The sequence below is a fragment of the Hylobates moloch genome, unplaced genomic scaffold (assembly GCF_009828535.3).
Source record: "Hylobates moloch isolate HMO894 unplaced genomic scaffold, HMol_V3 SCAFFOLD_24, whole genome shotgun sequence".
Taxonomy (NCBI): Eukaryota; Metazoa; Chordata; class Mammalia; order Primates; family Hylobatidae; genus Hylobates; species Hylobates moloch.
Genome location: NW_026652299.1, coordinates 666,013 through 684,869, shown reverse-complemented (window position 1 = coordinate 684,869; position 18,857 = coordinate 666,013). Strand labels below are relative to the sequence as shown.

At 50.6% G+C, this 18,857-nt stretch overlaps 1 protein-coding gene across 5 annotated transcripts in view; it reads left to right on the top strand.

Moving 5' to 3' along the window:
* PRKAR1B (protein kinase cAMP-dependent type I regulatory subunit beta) overlaps window positions 1–18,857 on the top strand; it is a 171,458-nt gene that overhangs the window by 7,907 nt on the left and 144,694 nt on the right. For 3 of the 5 annotated variants that reach the window (XM_032145957.2, XM_058434435.1, XM_032145956.2), the window contains exon 2: window positions 9,162–9,360. In XM_032145957.2, coding sequence (XP_032001848.1) covers window positions 9,184–9,360 — 177 coding nt within the window. In that variant the 5' untranslated portion in view covers window positions 9,162–9,183. Of the gene's footprint in view, window positions 1–7,551; window positions 7,640–8,133; window positions 8,282–9,161; window positions 9,361–18,857 lie in introns of those variants that run through there. The other 2 variants (XM_032145958.2, XM_032145955.2) reach the window with 2 other exon arrangements.

The window sequence follows — 18,857 nt, the reverse complement described above, 5'->3', positions numbered from 1 at the left end:
TGTAAACATTAATTTTAAAAAGCGGGAGTGGCTGTTGAAATTCCTTGGGAAAAAGAGGTACATTATGTAATGATAAAAGAACCCAGTGGGAAGATACAACAATCCCAAATGTGTGTACAGCAAACAGCAGACCTTCAGCATGTATAAAGCAGACACTGATAGAGTTGAAAGGAGGAAGAGACAAGCCTGCTGTTGCAGTTGACGACTCCAGCCCCCAACTCAGCAGCTGCTAGAATAACTAGGCAGATAGTCATGAAGGTAGAGCAGAGCAACACCATCAACCAATAGGATCTAATTGACGTTTGCAGAACACACCACTCAACAATCACAGAATTCACATTCTTTTCTAGTGTCCTCAGAACAGAGACCAAGATATACCATATCCTGGGCCATAAGGCAAACCTTAGCAAATGTAAAAGACTTGTGCAGAGGGCTGGGCGTGGTGGCTCACGCCTGTAATCCCAGCACTTTGGGAGGCCGAGGCGGGCAGATCACCTGAGGTCAGGAGTTCAAGACCAGCCTGGCCAACGTGGAGACACCCTGTCTCTACTAAAAATGGAAAAAAATTAGCTGTGTGATGTGGTGCGCGCCTGTAATCCCAGCTACTCGGGAAGCTGAGGCAGGAGAATCACTTAAACCTGGGAGGCGGAGGTTGAAGTGAGCCAAGATTGTGCCATTGCACTCCAGCCTGGGCAACAAGAGTGAAACTCCCTCTCAAAAAAAAAAAAAAAAAAAAAAGACTTGCACAGAATGCCTTCTCTGACAATAATGGAATCAAACTTACCATCAACAGCAGATAACAGGAAAATCTTCACACGTGGAGATTAGACAATTGTTCTACTCAGAAATGGAAACAATTGCTATGTGCAACAACTTGGACGAACCTCTAAAAGATCATGCAGATGGAAACCAATCCCAAAGGGATATTTTGTGGTTTTGTTTGTATGACATCCATAAAGTAACAGAGATGGGGAACAGATGACTGATCTCCAGGGGCTAGGGATGGGGTGGCGTGATTATTAAGGGTCACTAGGAGAGAGCCTTGTGGTGCTGGTGCAGTTAAGTACCTGCATTGTGGTGGCAACCGCATGAATACCCAGAGGAGTCATGACCTCTCTCCTTTCCCCAGACACACTGCCAGACGGAATAGCTATAAACTGGATGACAGAAGCAGGGCAGTAGGAGAGGAGGGCCAATACGTTACAACAAATGAAACAGGCCTTGGAATGCTGAGATGGGAGAATCGCTTGAGGCCAGGCATTCAAGTCCACCTGGGCCAAATAGTGACACCTCGTTGCTACAAAAACATATTAAAACTTAGCTGGTTGCAGTGACTCACACCTGTAGTCCCAGGTACTTGGGAGGCTGAAGTGGAAGGATTGCTTGAGTCCAAGAGTTTGAGACCAGCCTGGGCAACATAGTGAGACCCCCCATCTCTACAAAAAAAAAAAAAATTATGACCGGGTGCAGTGGCTCATGCCTGTAATCCCAGCACTTTGGGAGGCTGAGGCGGGTGGATCACGTGAGCTCAGGAGTTCGAGACCAGCCTGGCCAAAAAGGTGAAACCCCATCTCTACTAAAAATACAAAAATTAGTCGGGTGTGGTGGCAGGCACCTGTAGTCCCAGCTACTCAGGAGGCTGAGACAGGAGAATTGCTTGAACCCGGGAGGCGGAGGTTGCAGTGAGCTGAGATTGGGCCACTGCACTCCAGCCTGGCGACAGAGCAAGACTCCTTCTCAAAAGAAAAAGAAAAAGTAATAAGCTGGGTGTGATGGGGTGCACCTGTAATCCCAGCTACTCAGGAGGCTGGGGTGGGAGGATCACTTGGGCCAGGAAGGTTGAGGCTGCCACGAGCTGTGATCATGCCACTGCACTCCAGCCTAGACGACAGAGCGAGACCTTATCTCATCAAAAAAAAAAAAAAAAAAAAAAAGCCTATAAAAGAGATGAAGTTCTGTATCTTACCAAAAGGAAACAGGAACAAGAAGTATGTAAGAGGAAAGGTCAGGGATGTGGAGAACAGAAGCAACAATGCTAATATCTGTTGAATAGATGTCGCAGGAAGGCAGAAGAAAAGTGGGGAGTAGGAGGTATTTGAAGGGATAATGAAGGCACATTTTCTAGAGTTAAAAATGGGTCAGGCCGGGTGCGGTGGCTCACGCCTGTAATCCCAGCACTTTAGGAGGCTGAGGCGGGCGGATCACCTGAGGTCAGGAGTTCGAGACCAGCCTGGCCAACATGGTCAAACCCCGTCTCTACTAAAAATACAAAAATTAGCTGGAAGTGGTGGTGCCCACCTGTAGTCCCAGCTACTTGGGAGGCTGAGGCAGGAAAATCGCTTGAACCCAGGAGCCAGAGGTTGCAGTAAGCTGAGATCATGCCACTGCACTCCATCCTGGGTGACAGAGCAAGACTCTGTCTGGAAAAAGAAAAAAGGCTGAAGCAAGAGGAGATATATATATATATGTATGTATATGTGTGTGTGTGTACACACACACACACACACACACACACACACACACACACACACAAAGCTTCCCGCAGTGAAGGCCTGGGGCCGGCTGTCTGTAGGTCAAGAGTCCAGGCATGGCTTTACTGGGTCCTCTGAAGGCTGCAATCCATTCTGGGGCTGCGTTCTCATCTGAGGCTCGACTGAGGAAGGGTCCATTCCCAAGTGCACTTGGTTGTTTCCAGCATTCACTTCCTTGGCTGTGGACTGGTGGCTGCCCTCAGCTCCTGGCCACGGGGTCCTCTTACAGCCACTCATGACACGGCAGCTGGCTTCCTCAAAGCCAGCAAGGGAGAGAGTTCCCCAGCAAGGCAGATGTTACCATGAATCATATGTGATGCCCATTCCTCACCTTTGCTGTACCCCACTGGGCAGGGGTGAGCCTCAGGACCTGCACACACTCAAAGGGACGGTACCCCACAGGCATGAGCACTGGGAGGTAGGGACCCTGTGGCCATCTGAGAGTGCCCACTACACCCAAGAGCCATGTGTAGAGAAGACTGTTGAGGTTTGTGGCAAAATTTTCTGTGAAATTATGCATCCCTTACCTACATAGTGAACAATGCAAAACTTGAATATTAGAGAACATTGTGTGTGTGGGTGTGTGGTTTTGAGGCAAGGTCTCACTCCGTTGCCCAGGCTGGAGTGCAGTGGCGCAGTCATAGCTCACTGCAGCCTCGAACTCCTGCATTCAGGTGATCCTGCCACCTTAGCCTCCTGAATAGCTGGGACTACAGGTGTGCACCACCATGCCTGGCTAATTTTTGTATTTTTTTGTAGAGACGGGGTCTTGCTCTGTTGTCCAGACGGGTCTTGAACTCCTGGACTCAAGTGATCCTCCTCTTTTGGCCCCCCAAAGTCCTGGGATTGCAGGCATGAGCCACCATGCCTGGTCACGTTGTTCTTCTCTTTTCTTTTCTCTTTTTTCTTTTCTTTTCTTTTCTTTTTCCTTTCTTTTCCTTTCTTTCTTTCCTTCTCTCTCTCTCTCTTTCTTTTTTTGAGACTGGGTTTCACTCCTGTTGCCCAGGCTGGAATGCAGTGGCATGCTCGCAGCTCACTACGACCTCCGCCTCTCGGGTTCAAGTGGTCTTCCTGCCTCAGCCTCCCAAGTAGCTGGGACTACAGGCACGCCACCACACCTGGCTAATTTTTGTATTTTTTGTAGAAATGGGGTTTCACCATGTTGCCCAGGCTGGTCTCGAACTCCTGGCCTCAGGTGATCTGCCTGTCTTGGCCTCCCGCAGTGCTGGGATTACAGATGGGAGGCCCCGCACCCGGCTGGAGAATAATTATTACTGTTCACGGTTCCTGGGCTCCTCCTCTGTGCTGCATGCTCCATGCTCAGCCTCTCGGCCCTCACTCCTCGTACATCCACCTAGATTTGAGGATGAGTGGCCTCGATCACATGCAGTTTCTCCTCTATCCTCAGCTCAGGGAGTTTACGGACGTTGCTCAGTGAATGCAGCTGGCCTGGGAAGGCTCAGGAGCCACGCCCAGGAAGCCCACCTACAGATCCCATCTCAAACCACCACACGCTGCAGCCTCCCCAGTGGCCAGAGCAGCTTAACAAAGAATCTTTGTTTCCTTTCTGCACCCCAGAAAATATCTGTGTTGGTCTCTTTGCCATGCAGAGTGAATAAAGAATAAGACAAACACCATCCATGCATACTTGGTGCTTTTGACCTAGCAGGGAGACAGCAATTAAGCCAGCAGCCTTGCCGTCATTATTCAATTGCATGTGTGATGAGAGCTACCGAGAAGAAGTGCTGGGAGCCCCGGGCCCTCAGGAGGCAGTGCTGGCGCCTTAGGGAATTTCCCTGCATAACATTTTGGTTGAATCTTGGAGGGTGAATTGGAGCTGATAGTGCAAAATTTAGAGGTGCGAGGTATGTGGTGATTGGGAAAAGAATGTGGCTTCGGGCCGGGTGTGGTGGCTCATACCTGTAGTCCCAGCACTCTGGGAAGCTGGTGGGAGGATTGTTGGAGGCCAGGAGTTCGAGACCCACCCACCCGTCTTTACAAAAAAAAAAAAAATGTTTTTAAATACCAGGTGTGGCGGTGCGCACCTGTAGTGCCAACTACTGTGGATGTTGAAGTGGGAGGATGGCTTGAGCCCAGGAATTTGAGGTTGCAGTGAGCTATGATCACACCACTGCACTCCAGCCTGGGCGACAGAGTGAGACCCTGTCTCAACAACAAAAAGATTTAAAAAAAAAAAAAAGCATAAAGAATGTGGCTCGGCCAGGCGCGGTGGCTCACGCCTGTAATCCCAGCACTTTGGGAGGCCGAGGTGGGCGGATCACGAGATCAGGAGATTGAGACCATCCTGGCTAACATGGTGAAACCCCATCTCTACTAAAAATACAAAAAATTAGCTGGGTGTGGTGGCGGGTGCCTGTAGTCCCAGCTACTTGGGAGGCTGAGGCAGGAGAATGGCGTGAACCTGGGAGGCGGGGCTTGCAGTGAGCCATGATCACACCACTGCACTCCAGCCTGGGCAACAGAACAAGACTCCGTCTCAAAAAAAAAAAATGTGGCTCTTTGGTTGGAGTTCTGCAAAGTGTGGTCACTGTAAGTACATTTAGTCATGATGAATCCTACAGGCACATTCTAGGGGTGAAGTAAGACCCCACAGGGCTTAGAAATGTGAATACCTTTGCTGGGAAGAATAACAGGGTCCAGCATGGGGGGGTAGGTCCTTCCCTATGGGGAGATGCATGATTTACTGGGACTTCTGAATGGGTAACCCAGTCACCAGAGGCACATTTTCAGTCGAGGGCATAGCTGCTTGGGCACCGTGTGACAGCCAGGGTTTGTCACCGGGTAGCAGGGTGGCGACCGACCTGTTGACGTCCACATGTTTGATGACCAAGCACAGCTCCTCTGAGCTCACCAGACCCCTCCCTGTGTCTTCATCCAGGAGCATTTAATGGGGTTGTCGGTGTGTGTTTCGGGGGGATTGTGTCAGATGAGCAGTGTATTCACTCGGATTTTCTCAGGGACAACTAACAAAAAGCAAAAAGCCAACTGGCTTAGGCAGTAAAAGGTATTTATTTATTATTTATTTATTTTGAGATGGAGTTTCATTTGCTCTTGCTGCCCAGGCTGGAGTGCAGTGGTGCAATCTCGGCTCACTGGAGTTCAAGTGATTCTCCTGCTTCAGCTTTCTGAGTAGCTGGGGGTTACAGGCATGCACTACCACACCCGGCTAATTTTGTATTTTTAGTCGAGACAGGGTTTCGCTGTGTTGCCCAGGCTGGTCTTGAACTCCTGACCTCCGGTGATCCACCCGCCTCGGCCTCCCAAAGTGCTGGGATTACAGGTGTGAACCACCGCATCCGGCCAAAGGTATTTACTGATGAACATAATTGGGAAGTCCAGATACGGGAAGGGCTTCAGGTTTGGTTTGAGGACGGCCGTGGCTGCATTTCTCTAGGATCCTGTTTCTTCCCACTTCTGTGTTGATTTCATCCTCTGGGAACGATCAGAGAGTGAGCAGGACACTAAGGAAGCGTCTGCCCTTGGCTCAAGCCAGTAAGGCTACAGCAAGAGAGGCCTGGGAGTCAGGCAGAAACTTGTCTGCAGGTTGGGGCGGTGGGGGTCATGCCTCGCACTTCTACCAGAGCCAGTCTGGAGAGGGAGTCCTTGTGGGGGGTGGGGGCCACTGGAACAGGGACCTGAGTGGCAGGGAAAAGTGTGAAAGTGAGAGGCAGAGGGAGCTGCCGTCGTGGCAATGAGGAGAGGAGCTCAGCAGACGTCACAGCTCAGTGGGGCCAGGGGCCGCATGTCTGGCTGGCCACGTGTATGCTGCCAGCCCCCAAACCTGGGAGATCCTTGTCTCAAAAGGATGCAGGCAAGGAGGCTCAGCCTGAGGAGGTATTGCAGCAGAAGGAGGGCTTGTGTGTGCGCCTTGGGATCAGAGGGCTGTCCTGTGAGGTCAGCGAGAGAGGGGCCTCCACTCTCCTCTAGAGGCACGGTGTGGGGGAAGTCTTTACCGGGAGTCTCCAGAGAACCCCAGGACAGCCCGGGAGAGAAGCAGCCAGGCCTGGAGCATCTGCCCCCAAAGCGAGACATCGCCTTGGTTAGGTGACACCTGGGTCCTTTTTGCTGTCCTCACCAGTCCACCCTGGAGAAGGAGGAGTAATTGGAGGAGGAGGAGGAGGAGGGAGTGGAGGGGCCCCAGGGAGCACATGATGGTACTGCTGGTCAGCAGCAGTTCCAGGCAGGCCAGGGCTGGGAGAGCCAGAGGTCTGAGTGGCTTGTGGGATGGAGTTCTGATTCAGAGACTGGGCCTGGATCCCTGAGAAAGTCTCAGGACAAATGCAGGTCTGCCTGAGACGGGGCTGGGGCCAGTGGGTGCTGAGGGTGAGGGCTGAGGACCAAGGACCTTCGTGTTTGACCCCCGATGGTGGCCTACTTGGTTTACATTCACCCTGGCAGGAAGAGGCTGAGGCAATGTCAGCCCTGCTGGGGAGCGTGCTGGGCAGGGCTGGTGACCTGTGTAGTGCCTGTGCAGGCAGGTGAGTGGGGGAACAGGTGAGCATGGGAAGGCTGAGTGGGGGACAGTGAGTGTGCAGGTGAGTGTGGACCAGGTGAGCATGGGGGGGGGACAGTGAGTGTGCAGGTGAGTGTGGACCAGGTGAGCATGGGGCAGGTGAGTGGGAGACAGCTGAGCAATGAACAAGAAAGCTGGACAGGTGAATGTGGACCAGGTGAGCATGGGAGGGCTGATTGGGAGACGGTGAGTGTGTACAGGTGAGTGTGGAGACAGGTGAAGATGGGGCAGCAGAGTGGGAGACAGGTGAGTAGGCAACAGGGAAGCCGGGCAGGTGAGTGGAGGACCCGGGGGCTGGGCAGGTGGGTGGAGGACCCCGGGGGTGGACAGATGAGTGTGCACAGGGAGGCAGGTGTCATCTCCTTAACAGCCTGAACTGTCTACGCCCCTCCTGGCATTTGGAGCCTCTGGGGAGGGGAGATGGAGTTTCTGCCGCCACCCCTGCAGGATGGGGCAACGGTGTGTGGTAGGAGGATGAGGTTGATTCCCTTTCCTGCAGGGCTGGGCTTGTGGGTTAGGACCGTCACCAAGAGGCTCCTCCTAGGCCTCCGTGACCTCTGGACCCCCAGGAAAGGTGGGAAAGAATTTAGGAGGGTCCCGATTTCCCACTGGGCATCGGGGTGAAGCTGGTGTGCCTAAGTGGTGGGAGTCACCTGGGGAAGCCGGGCTGGGCCCACCTGGCCACCCTCTCTGGCCACTAAGGCAGAGCGAGACCCCAGGGAATGGGCATGCTTGCTGGGTACGGGTTTGTCCTGCAGACGCAGGGATGTGACCCCCCAGCTGTGAGCAGCTCAGGCAGCCGCGGTGGTCGTGACGGGGCCGGGGGGGGGGGGGTGCCCGGGCCATCACAGGCGGCCCCGCGGCCTGCACCAGCCGGAGTGAGCGACTCCGGGTCTTGATTGGAGGGGGCGGGGGGCGGCGAGAACAGGGGGTCCTGGCTGCGCTGCGCCTGAACCTGCGCCGGTGGGGGATGGGGCGGGGGCGGGGAGAGCCTGGGGGGGCCGGGGTTGGGGGGCCCGCGGGGAGGCGGTCGGGGGGAGACGGGCTGCAGGCCCGCGCGGGCGGCGTTGGGGGTGCAGCAGCTGCGCGCGGCGCGGGGGCGGGCGTGGAGGGCGGCGCCGCTGCAGTGCGGGGACCCGCTTGCTCGCTCGCCAGCCGTCCCCGCGCCCCGCGTCGCCGCGCAGCCTCCTCCTGGCCTTGGGCGCCGCGCATCCAGGTACGCGGGGCTGGGCTGGGGTCTGCGCCGGGACCCCCGGGCCTGGGAGGCCCCCCGGAAATGCGGACATTTGGAAGGGTTCGGTCCCGCCGGGAGTGGGGCGCGCGGGGCGGGGCCGGGCCTGGGGCTCCCGGTCAGGGGTCCCGGGAGGGTCCTCGCCGGTGCTGAGGCCGGCTTTGGGGCGGGGGGCGGGGGGCGTGGGGTCTCTGGGTGGGCGCGGCGGTCTGGGCACTCCGGGGGCGGCTTGGCGTGGGGCTGGGGTCCTGCGCCCCGCGGTGCGGTGCGGGCCTGGCCTGGCCATGGTGACTTCGCTGCGCGGCCGCCGCATTTGTTCTCCCGCACCCCACCCCCCCACCACTGCCGGCTTCTCTTGTTTACCTGCGTTTCTGTCTTTGCCTGTGCAGAGGCCCGCCCAGCCCATCCACAGTCTCACCCTCATCTCTCCCTCCCCTGAGGCCGCGCGCAGGGGCCCCCAGCATTCACATTTCACATGAGTGCCCCCAAAAAGGGGGGATGGAGGAGGGCGAGGCCCTGGAACCCCTGGGCTGGACCCTCAGGGCGCCGGGCCCCCCCGCTCTTCCCACCCTCAATCCTCAGAACTGCAGAAGGGGCTTCTCAGCCGCGTGCACCCCTGTTTGAGCCCCCTCCACCCCTGCCTGAGTCCCCTCCACCCCTGCCGGGGTCTGTTGGGAGGGAAGGCTCTGGGGGTCGTCACTTTTAACACCTCACCTGGCCCCACAGCATGAAAGATCTTTGACAAATGCAGAATCAGTGACTTTCTTCCACGCTCCTGGGAGAAGCCTGGTTCACGCCGCCTGCGTTTATCCGGCGCGCAGCCCCGGGCAGCTCTCAGGCCTGGGGATCTATGTTTTCTGGACAGGAAGGAAGCAGCCACCCTCGCCATGGCCTCCCCGCCCGCCTGCCCCTCGGAGGAGGACGAGAGCCTGAAGGGCTGTGAGCTGTACGTGCAGCTGCACGGGATCCAGCAGGTCCTCAAAGACTGCATCGTGCACCTCTGCATCTCCAAGCCCGAGCGCCCCATGAAGTTCCTCCGGGAGCACTTCGAGAAGCTGGAGAAGGTGAGTGGCCCCTACCGCCCGCTACTTCCCTTCGCAGGTGTCCTGGGGCAGAGGCGGCAGCCGCAGAAACCTTCCCTCCATTCCGTGGTCCTCGAAGGCTGGGTGCCCCAGAGACTGTCTGCCATCCTGCAGATCCTTCCAGAAGTGCGGGGAGAGAGGCCGACCTGGGGCCCACCGGCCCTTGTTTGGTCTCCCGAGATTCATGCCCCCAGGCGGGGTCCTCTGAGCCACAGAATTCCCCCTTCTGCTTCCAGGGGGTTCCAGGTCTTCAGAGCTCTTGTAGAAGGAGGTTCAGGGTTTTAGGTCCAGGTGTTTCGGTAGCTTGCGGGGCTCAGCGACAGTTTTCAGCTTGAGGAACCGAGATGAGGGCCAGGCCTAGTTATAGATGCTGTCACCACTTGGGATAAAATAGCTCCCACGGGGTAGCTCACACCTGTCATCCCAGCACTTTGGGAGGCCGAGGCGGGCAGATCACTTGAGGTCAGGAGTTTGAGACCAGCCTGGCCAACACGGCGAAACCTCTTCTCTACTAAAAATACAAAAATTAGTTGGGTGTGGTGGTGGGCGCCTGTAATCCCAGCTACTGGGGTGGTTCAGGCAGGAGAATCGCTTGAACCGGGAGGTGGAGGCCGCAGTGAGCTGAGATCACACCACTGCACTCCAGCCTGGGTGACAGAGCGAGACTCCGTCTCAAAAAAAAAACAAGGAAAAAGAAAATAGCTCCCATGGCTAAGGTGATGTGGGATTTGAGGTCGGATTCCACGTTGGTCTTGCAGCAGTGGGAGAGGAAAGTACCCTTCGGCACGTGTGGTCAGGGAGAAGTTCAGGCCTGCTTGCGCTCTTCTCTCCGGGAATGCTGCCTCTCACCCCCTTCCTGGCCTCCTGCTTCTGGGTTCTTTTCGTAGAAGTGCGTGACTGGGAAGTGGAGGCTGGGACAGGAGCCCCTGTGACACCCCCTGCTGCGTCCCCTCCCCTCGCCGTGGGCTCCTCCGATCCTTGTTCTGGGCCCCACCCCAGGCTCTCTGCGTATCACCTAAGGTTTCTCCTCTTGGTCCTTTTATCACAACTTAACTATTCCCTGTGCCCATCTCTCCTGGGGACCAAATGGGAACTTGGGAAACCGAGTTCAGGCTAAGATCTGCCTTTGAGCGCCTGTGAGCCACCAGGTCCCCATCCAGCGGCGTTTATGCTTTCGACAGGGGCCTCCTGTGATCACATAGTCCCAACCCAAAGGAGTGAATGTAACTCTTCCCTTGGAAGCAGTCCACGCAAAAACGTTTTAAAGTAATGCATGCCTATTAAGGGAAATCTGAAAAGTTTGGAAGTGGAAAGAAGAAATGAAAATGCTCTGTAGTCCTCTCCACCAAATTCCCCCTCAGATGTTGTTTTTATGAAAACATAGTCGCAGGCCAGATACGGTGGCTTATACCTGTAATCCCAGCATTTGGAAGGTGGAGGTGGGAAGATCGCTTGAGGTCAGGGATTCGACCTTGTCTCTCAAAAATATTTAAAAAGTTTGCTGGGCGTGGTGGCACCTCCCTGTGGTCCCAGCTACCCGGAGGCTGAGGTGGGAGGATCACTTGAGCCCAGGAGTTTGAGGCCATGGTGAACCATGATCACACCACTGCACTCCAGCCTGGGCAACAGAGCGAAACCCTGTCTCAGAAATACATACACACACACATGCACACACACACACACACACATACATGGATACATATGTACATAACTCGTAGTTGTAGTCACGTTATAGATGCAATTTATATTTTGTATTTTTCATTTGTTATATATTGTTTAAAGACCTCACTTTAAGTGACTGCATAATGTTATACTAAGGTTTTTCAACCTTTCTCCCATGAGTGAATGGACAATTGAGTTGTTTTTTTTTTTCTCTAAGTATTAAATATTGGGGCTGGTGGGCGCGGTGGCTCACACCTGTAATCCCAGAAATTTGGGAGGCCGAGGCAGGTGGATCATGAGGTCAGGAGTTTGAGACCAGCTTGACCAACATGGTGAAACCCCGTCTCTACAAAAAATACAAAAATTAGCCGGGCATGGTGGCAGGCACCTGTAATCCCAGCTACTCAGGAGGCTGAGGCAGGAGAATTGCTTGAACCCGGGAGGTGGAGGTTGCAGTGAGCCAAGATGCGCCACTGCATTCTGGCCTGGGCGACAGAGGGAGACTCTGTCTCAGAGAAAAAAAAAAAAAAAATTGGGGCCAGGCATGGTGGCTCACGCCTTAATCCCAGCACTTTGGGAGGCCGAGGCGGGTGGATCACTTGCACCCAGGAGTTGGAGACCAGCCTGGCCAACATGACGAAACCCCATCTCTACTAAAAATACAAAAATTAACAGGGTGTGGTGGCGTGTGCCTGTAATGCCAGCTACTCGGGAGGCTGAGGCGGGAGAATTGTTTGAACTGGGGAGGCGAAGGTTGCAGTGAGCTGATTGCGACACTGCCCTCCAGTCTGGGCAACAGAGCGTGAGTCTGTCTCAAAAATAAATTTTAAAAAAAAGTATGTGGGAGGATGTGTGTAGGTTACATGCAAATACGGCACCATTTTATATCAGGGACTTCAGCATCCATGGGTTCTGTTTATCCTTAGAGATTCTAGAACCATCTCCCATGGATACCAGGGGATGACTGTACCACACACCGGGCATCTTAAACAGAAATGTCTCCTCCCACAGTTCTGGAGGCTGGAAGTCTGAGATTGAGGTGTATTGGGATGGCTCCTTCTGGGTCCGTGTGGGAGAAGGTTCTGTGTTTTCCCCGGCTCTGGGTGGTTCTGGTGATTTTGGGTGGTCCGGGCTGGAAGTCCGAGATTGAGGTGTATTGGGATGGCTCCTTCTGGGTTCGTGTGGGAGAAGGTTCCGTGTCTCCCCTGGCTCCCGGTGGTGCTGGCGATTTGGGGTGGTCCAGGCTGGAAGTCCGAGATCAAGGTGTATTGGGATGGCTCCTTCTGGGTCTGTGTGAGAGAAGGTTCTGTGTCTCCCCCGGCTCTGGGTGGTGCTGGCAATCTTGGGTGGTCCAGGCTGGTAGACGCATCGTGGGTCCTGCCTTCATCTTCACATGGTGTTCTGCCCCCTGTCAGTGTCTGTGTCCAGATTTCCCCTTTTCATAGGGACACCAGTCATCCTGGACCAAGGCCACCCCAATGACCTCTTGTAACTTCATCACCTCTGTCAAGACCCTGCCTCCAAGTAAGGTCAACTTCTGAGGTTCTGAGGTTAGGACTCCAGAGCATCTATTTCTGGGGACACGATTCATGGATCCCAGTGGCCTTCTTGGGCGTGGGCAGGGCAGTTTTTCTCAGGCCTTCCTCCAACAGCAAGCCATTGCTGAGTGAAAATAGCAGGTTGCAAGATAGGATCTATGGTACAATTCCATTTTTGTCAAAAGTGATGCCAATGATAATGTGTTATATGCAAAGAAAAAAATCTGAGGGGCGTCCACCGAAATGTTGATAAGAGTGGTGTCTCAGGGTATGATTACAGGTGATTTTTGTTTGTTTTCTGCAGTAGCTGATAGGGACAGGCCTTTGGGGAGCTTTAGTGAAGTCTTCGAAGTCGCATGCATGTTCTACATGTGGGTGCGTTTAACTGGGAAGAATTCCCCTTAGCTTGCGATGGATTCTCAAATGGAGCTGAGATCCCCAAATATAAACCGCCTAACAGGGCCCTAAAATTCCATGGAGTCTCATTTTCTGCTGCATTCTCTGGACCAGTGAGGTGCTGTGGAATGTTTGCAATAGAACCGGGAAGTGTGCCTCTGGGTAGGGCGGCAGCCGTGGTGGAGAGGGCGAGGTCTGGGCCACCCCCTCGAGGCCAGCCAAGGCTGAGTGGCGGCAGAAGCCTCTGATGGAGGGTTTTTCTCCACTTGTATCCCAAGCAGGGTGCATGTTTGTGAGGCTTTCATAAAGCACCTGGGATAAAGCCACACAGGCCGGCAGGGATGGCCCAGCTCTTGGAGTGCTGTCCAGGCTGGGACACTGGTGCTCTGGGCTTCATGAGTGAGTTCTTCTATGGCGGAGACTTAAGCAGACAAAATATTCCTTATTTGGGCCGGGCGTGGTGGCTCACGCCTGTAATCCCAGCACTTTGGGAGGCCAAGGTGGGCAGATCACGAGGTCAGGAGATTGAGACCATTCTGGCTAACACGGTGAAACCCCATCTCCACTAAAAAAAAAAAAAAATTAGCTGGGCATGGTGGCGGGTGCCTGTAGTCCCAGTGAGAGGCTGAGGCAGGAGAATTGCTTGGACCCAGGAGGTGGAGGTTGCAGTGAGCCCAGATCGCGCCACTGCACTCTAGCCTGGGTAACAGGGCGTCGCGGCTTAAACCTAAAAAAAAAAAAAAAAAAAGTCCTTATTTGATGGCAAAACACAGCATGAGAGTTTCCCGAGCAAGATGTGATCTTTCCGAAGATTATCCAAAATGACGCCATCAATCTTCTTTTTTTGAGACAGAGTCTGGCTCTGTTGTCCAGGCTGGAGTACAGTGGTATGATTTCAGCTCACTGCAACCTCCACCTCTCAGACTCAAGCCATCTTCCCACCTCAGCCTCCTGAGTAGCTGGGAGTACAGGTGCCCACCACCACACCTGGCCAATTTTTGTATTTTTTATGGAGACGGGGTTTCACCATGTTGCCCAGGCTGGTCTTAAACTCCTGAGCTCAAGTGATCATCCCCACTCGGCTTCCCAAAGTGCTGGGATTATAGATGTGAGCCACCACGCCCGGCTCATCTGTTTTTCTTTTCTTTCTTTCTTTTTTTTTTTGAGACAGAGTTTTACTCTTGTTGCCCAGGTTGGAGAGCAGTGGCACAATCTCAGCTCACTGCAACCTCTGCCTCCTGGGTTCAAGCAATTCTCCTGCCTCAGCCTCCCGAGTAGCTGGGATTACAGGCGCCTGCCACCACGACCGGCTAATTTTGTATTTTCAGTAGAGACGGGGTTTCACCATGTTGGTCGGGCTGGTCTTGAACTCCTGACCTTAGGTGATCCACCCACCTCGGCCTCCCAGTGTGTTGGGATTAGAGACGTGAGCCACAGTGCCCGCCTCATCTGTGTTTTTCTGCATCAACAGGTCCTGCATTTTTATTGCTGGCAGTGTTCTGTTGCATAGATGGATTGCAGCTTGTCTGTCCTGTACCCTGTCTAGGAACACTTGGATCCTTTCCAGTTTTTGCCGACTACAAATAAAGCTGCTGTAAATATTCGTCTTACAGGTTTTTAATGTGGAAGCAGGTTTTTATTTCACTTGAGTAAATATTTAGTAGTGAGATTCCTGGGTCATAGGGTAAGGGTATGTTTATAAGAAACTGCCAAACTGTTTTCTAGAATGTCTGTCCTATCTTGTGTTTCAAGCAGCCGTGATTCTTGTTCCTCAGTATCAGCAGCCTTTGATACTGTCAGTTTTAAAAAACGTTTAGCCATTCTAATAGGTATATGGTGGCACCTAAAGTGTTTTTTTTTTTTCTTTTTTCTTTTTGAGACGGAGTCTTGCTCTGTCACCCAGGCTGGAGGGCAGTGGCGTGATCTTGGTTTACTGCAGCCTCTGCTCCCCGGGTTCAGGTGATTTTCAAGCGATTCTCCTGCCTCAGGCTCCTGGGTAGCTGGGATTACAGGCATGTGCCACCACGCCCGGCTAATTTTTGTATTTTTAGTAGAGATGGGGTTTCACCATGTTGGCCAGGTTGGTCTTGAACTCCTGACCTCAGGTCCTCCACCCGCCTCAGCCTCCCAAAGTGCTGGGATTACAGGCATGAGCTACCGTGCCCAGCCCTAAAGCGGTTGTATTTTACGTTTCCTGATGACTGAAGTTGTTGAGGATGTTTTCATTCGCGTATTTTCCACTCAAATATCTTCTTCGGTGAAGTGTCTGTTCGTGTATTTTGTCCATTTTTCTTATTAGGTTGTCTGTATTCTTACTACTGAGTTTCAGAATTTTTTATAAACTGTCAGATATTTAATTTACAAAATATTTTCTTCTAGTATGTGGCTTGTTTATTTATTTATTTACTCTGAGACAGAGTCTTGCTTTGTTGACCAGGCTGGAGTGCGGTGCCGCGATCTTAGCTCACTGCAACTCGCGCCTCCTGGGTTCAAGTGATTCTCCTGCCTCAGCCTCCCGAGTAGCTGGGATTACAGGCGTCATGCCTGGCTCATTTTTGTATTTTTGGTAGGGACGGGATTTCACCATGTTGGACAGGCTGCTCTCGAACTCCTGACCTCAAGTGATCCACCCGCCTCGGTCTCCCAAAGTGCTGGGATTACAGGCATGAGCCACCGCGCCTGGCCATAGTTTGTATATTTCAAGGAATTGTTCCGTTTCACTTAAGTTGTTAAATTTATCAATATAGAGTAATATTACCTCATCCTTTTAATGTCTGTCGTGTTTGTATTATTTCATTCCTGAGACGGTAATTTCTGGCTTTTCTTTTTTGCTTGCTCAGTCTGGCTAGAAGTTTATCAATTTTACTGATCTTTTCAAAGAGTTAGATTTTAATTTCATCGATTTTGTCTATTTTTGTTTAGATTTTATTGGTTTCTCCTCTTATTTTTATTATTTCATTTCTTCTGCAGTCTTTGGGTTTTATCTGTTCTTAAAATTTCTTCAGGTGAAATTTTAGATGATTAAGGCTTTTTATCTGATAGAAATATATAATGCTACAGATTTTTCTCTAAAGCACTGTTCTAACTATATTTCACAGATTTTGATATGCTGTATTTTCATTTTCTATTTAGCTCGAAATATTTTCCATTTTCCCTTGAGATTTCCTCTTTGGTCCATCTTATTTAGAAATTTGTTGTCTAATTTCCAAATATTTGGGGATTTTTTTTGATATCTCTCTTATTTATTTCTAGTTTAATTTCATTATGGTCAGGGAACATAGCTTGTATGGTTTTGAATCTTTATTTTGTTAAGGTGTGGTTTATGGCTGATCATATGCTTTATCTTGGTGAATGTCACACGTGCCCTTGGAAACACTGTGCGCTGCTGTTGGGTGGTGTGTTCTGGAAATGTTGGGTGGTGTGTTCTGGAAATGTTGGGTGGTGTGTTCTGGAAATGTTGGTGAGGTCTGGTTGTTTGAGGGGTTGTTCAGGTTAGGGTCTCTTGCATTCTTGCTGATTTTTTTGTTTGTTTGTTTGAGGCAGAGTCTTGCTCTGTCGCCCAGGCTGGAGTGCAGTGACGTGATCTCGGCTCACTCCAAGCTCCACCTCCCAAGTTCGTGCCATTCTCCTGCCTCAGCCTCAAGTAGCTGGGACTACAGGTGCCCGCCACCACGCCCAGCTAATTTTTTTTGTATTTTTAGTAGAGATGGGGTGTCACTGTGTTAGCCACAGGAGATTGATGGTCTCGATCTCCTGACCTTGTGATCCACCCACCTCAGCCTCCCAAAGTGCTGGGATTACAGGCGTGAGCCACCGCGCCTGGCCCATTCTTGCTGATTTTTTTTGGCTCCTTGCTATACGTACTACCAAAGAACAGCATTGAAACTTCCAATTATAATTTGTCTGTTTCTCCTTTAATTCTATCAGTTTTTGCTTTATGTGTTTTGGAGCTCTGTTATTAGTTGCATATACATTTGGGATTGCTATGTTTTCATGGTGAATAAACCCTCTTATCATTATTCAATGTTTCTCTTTGTTCCTGATAATTTTCATTGTTCTGAAGTCTGCTTTATCTGATATTGATACAGCCACATTATTAGAATTTGTGGGATTAATCTTTTTCTATCCTCTTATTTTAGCTATATCAGTAAAGTGTGTGTCTTATAGATAGCATATACTTGGTTTTCATTTTTTATATGATTTGACAGTTTCTTTTAATTGGTGTGTTGATTATTCACTTTTTAAAAAAGAAAATACTATTTATTACTATATATGTAGTACATATAGTATATATAGTATAGTATATATTATGATGCGTCTTTATTTATTTATTTATTTACTCATTTTTTTGAGATGGAATCTTGCTCTGTTGCCCAGGCTGGAGTGCAGTGGCGCGATCTCTGCTCACTGCAAGCTCTGCCTCCTGGGTTCATGCCATTCTCCTGCCTCAGCCTCCCGAGTAGCTGGGACTACAGGCGCCTGCCACCATGCCTGGCTAATTTTTTGTATTTTTAGTGAAAATGGGGTTTCACTGTGTTAGCCAGGATGGTCTCAATCTCCTGACCTCATGATCTGCCCACCTCAGCCTCCCAAAGTGCTAGATTACAGGCATGAGCCACCACACCCAGCCTATGATGCATCTTAATGTGATTTTCTTTGAGTTTGTCTTGTTTCCCTTTGCAAATCTTGATGTTAATTTATGTCCTTCAAGAAATTTGGCAAGTTTTCAACCATTTTTTTTAAGACAGTTACTTTTATATATCTTGCCTCATTTATAGATCATATACATTTAATGTAATTATTGATATGGTTGGATTTAGGTCTACCATTTAATTATTTTTCTATTTGTTTTCTCTGGTTTTTCTTCCTATGTTTCTTTTTTCCTTCCTTCTTTTAGATTATTTGATTATTTTTTAGTACTTACTGTCTTTTTTACTGTTTTCTTTAAGTGATTGCTATAAGCATTACAATATACATACATAACTTTACACAGACTTTTTAGAGTTAATATTTTACCATTTCAAGTAAAATGTACAAGTTTTCCATCGCGTAGGCCCGTTTACCTTCCCCTTATTATTTCTGGTTGTTGTATGTATCACCTTTACACATGTTGAACCTTCCCCCACTCCCTTGACAATGTTATAATTTTTACTTTTAACACTTTCACGTATTTTAAGTAATTTAAGAGGGGCAAATAGTCCAGAAGATGTATCTGGATATTTACCATTTCTGTCGCTGTTCCGTGGTTCCCAAAGTGTTTTTCTTTCCCTCTGGAATCATTTCCCCCACCAGCCTGAAGAACTCGCTTTAGCATTCCTCTTAGAGCGGAATTGCTGGTGACAGATCCCAAGTTTCCTTCATCTGAGAATCTCTCTGGTTTGCCTTCATTCCTGAAGGACAAGGATATGTTTACAGATACAGGACTCTGAGTGGAGAGTGATTTTATTTCAGCAATTTAAAGATGTCTTCCCATTGTTCTTTATGGTTTCTGATGACAAATCAGCCTTTTGAATCCTCATTTGCTTTGTTTTATGTTTCTTTTCTCTGGCTTCTTTCATGATTTTCCCCGTGTATTTAGTTTGTTAGAGTTTGAGTACAATGTGTCTGAGTTTGATTTTCTTTGAGTTTCAGTTTTCCTTTGATCTTGAATCTGAATATTTATACCTTTCAACATATTTGAGAAGTTTTCAACTATCATGTTTTCAAATATATTTTTCAGTACCAATCTCTTTTTCCTGTCTTTCAGGGACTCCAGTGACATAAATGTTAGATTTTTAAATATTTTCCCGCAAGTCCCTGAGGCTCTGTTAAATCAATCTTTCTTTCTTTCTTTCTTTCTTTCTTTCTTTCTTTCTTTCTTTCTTTCTTTCTTTCTTTCTTTCT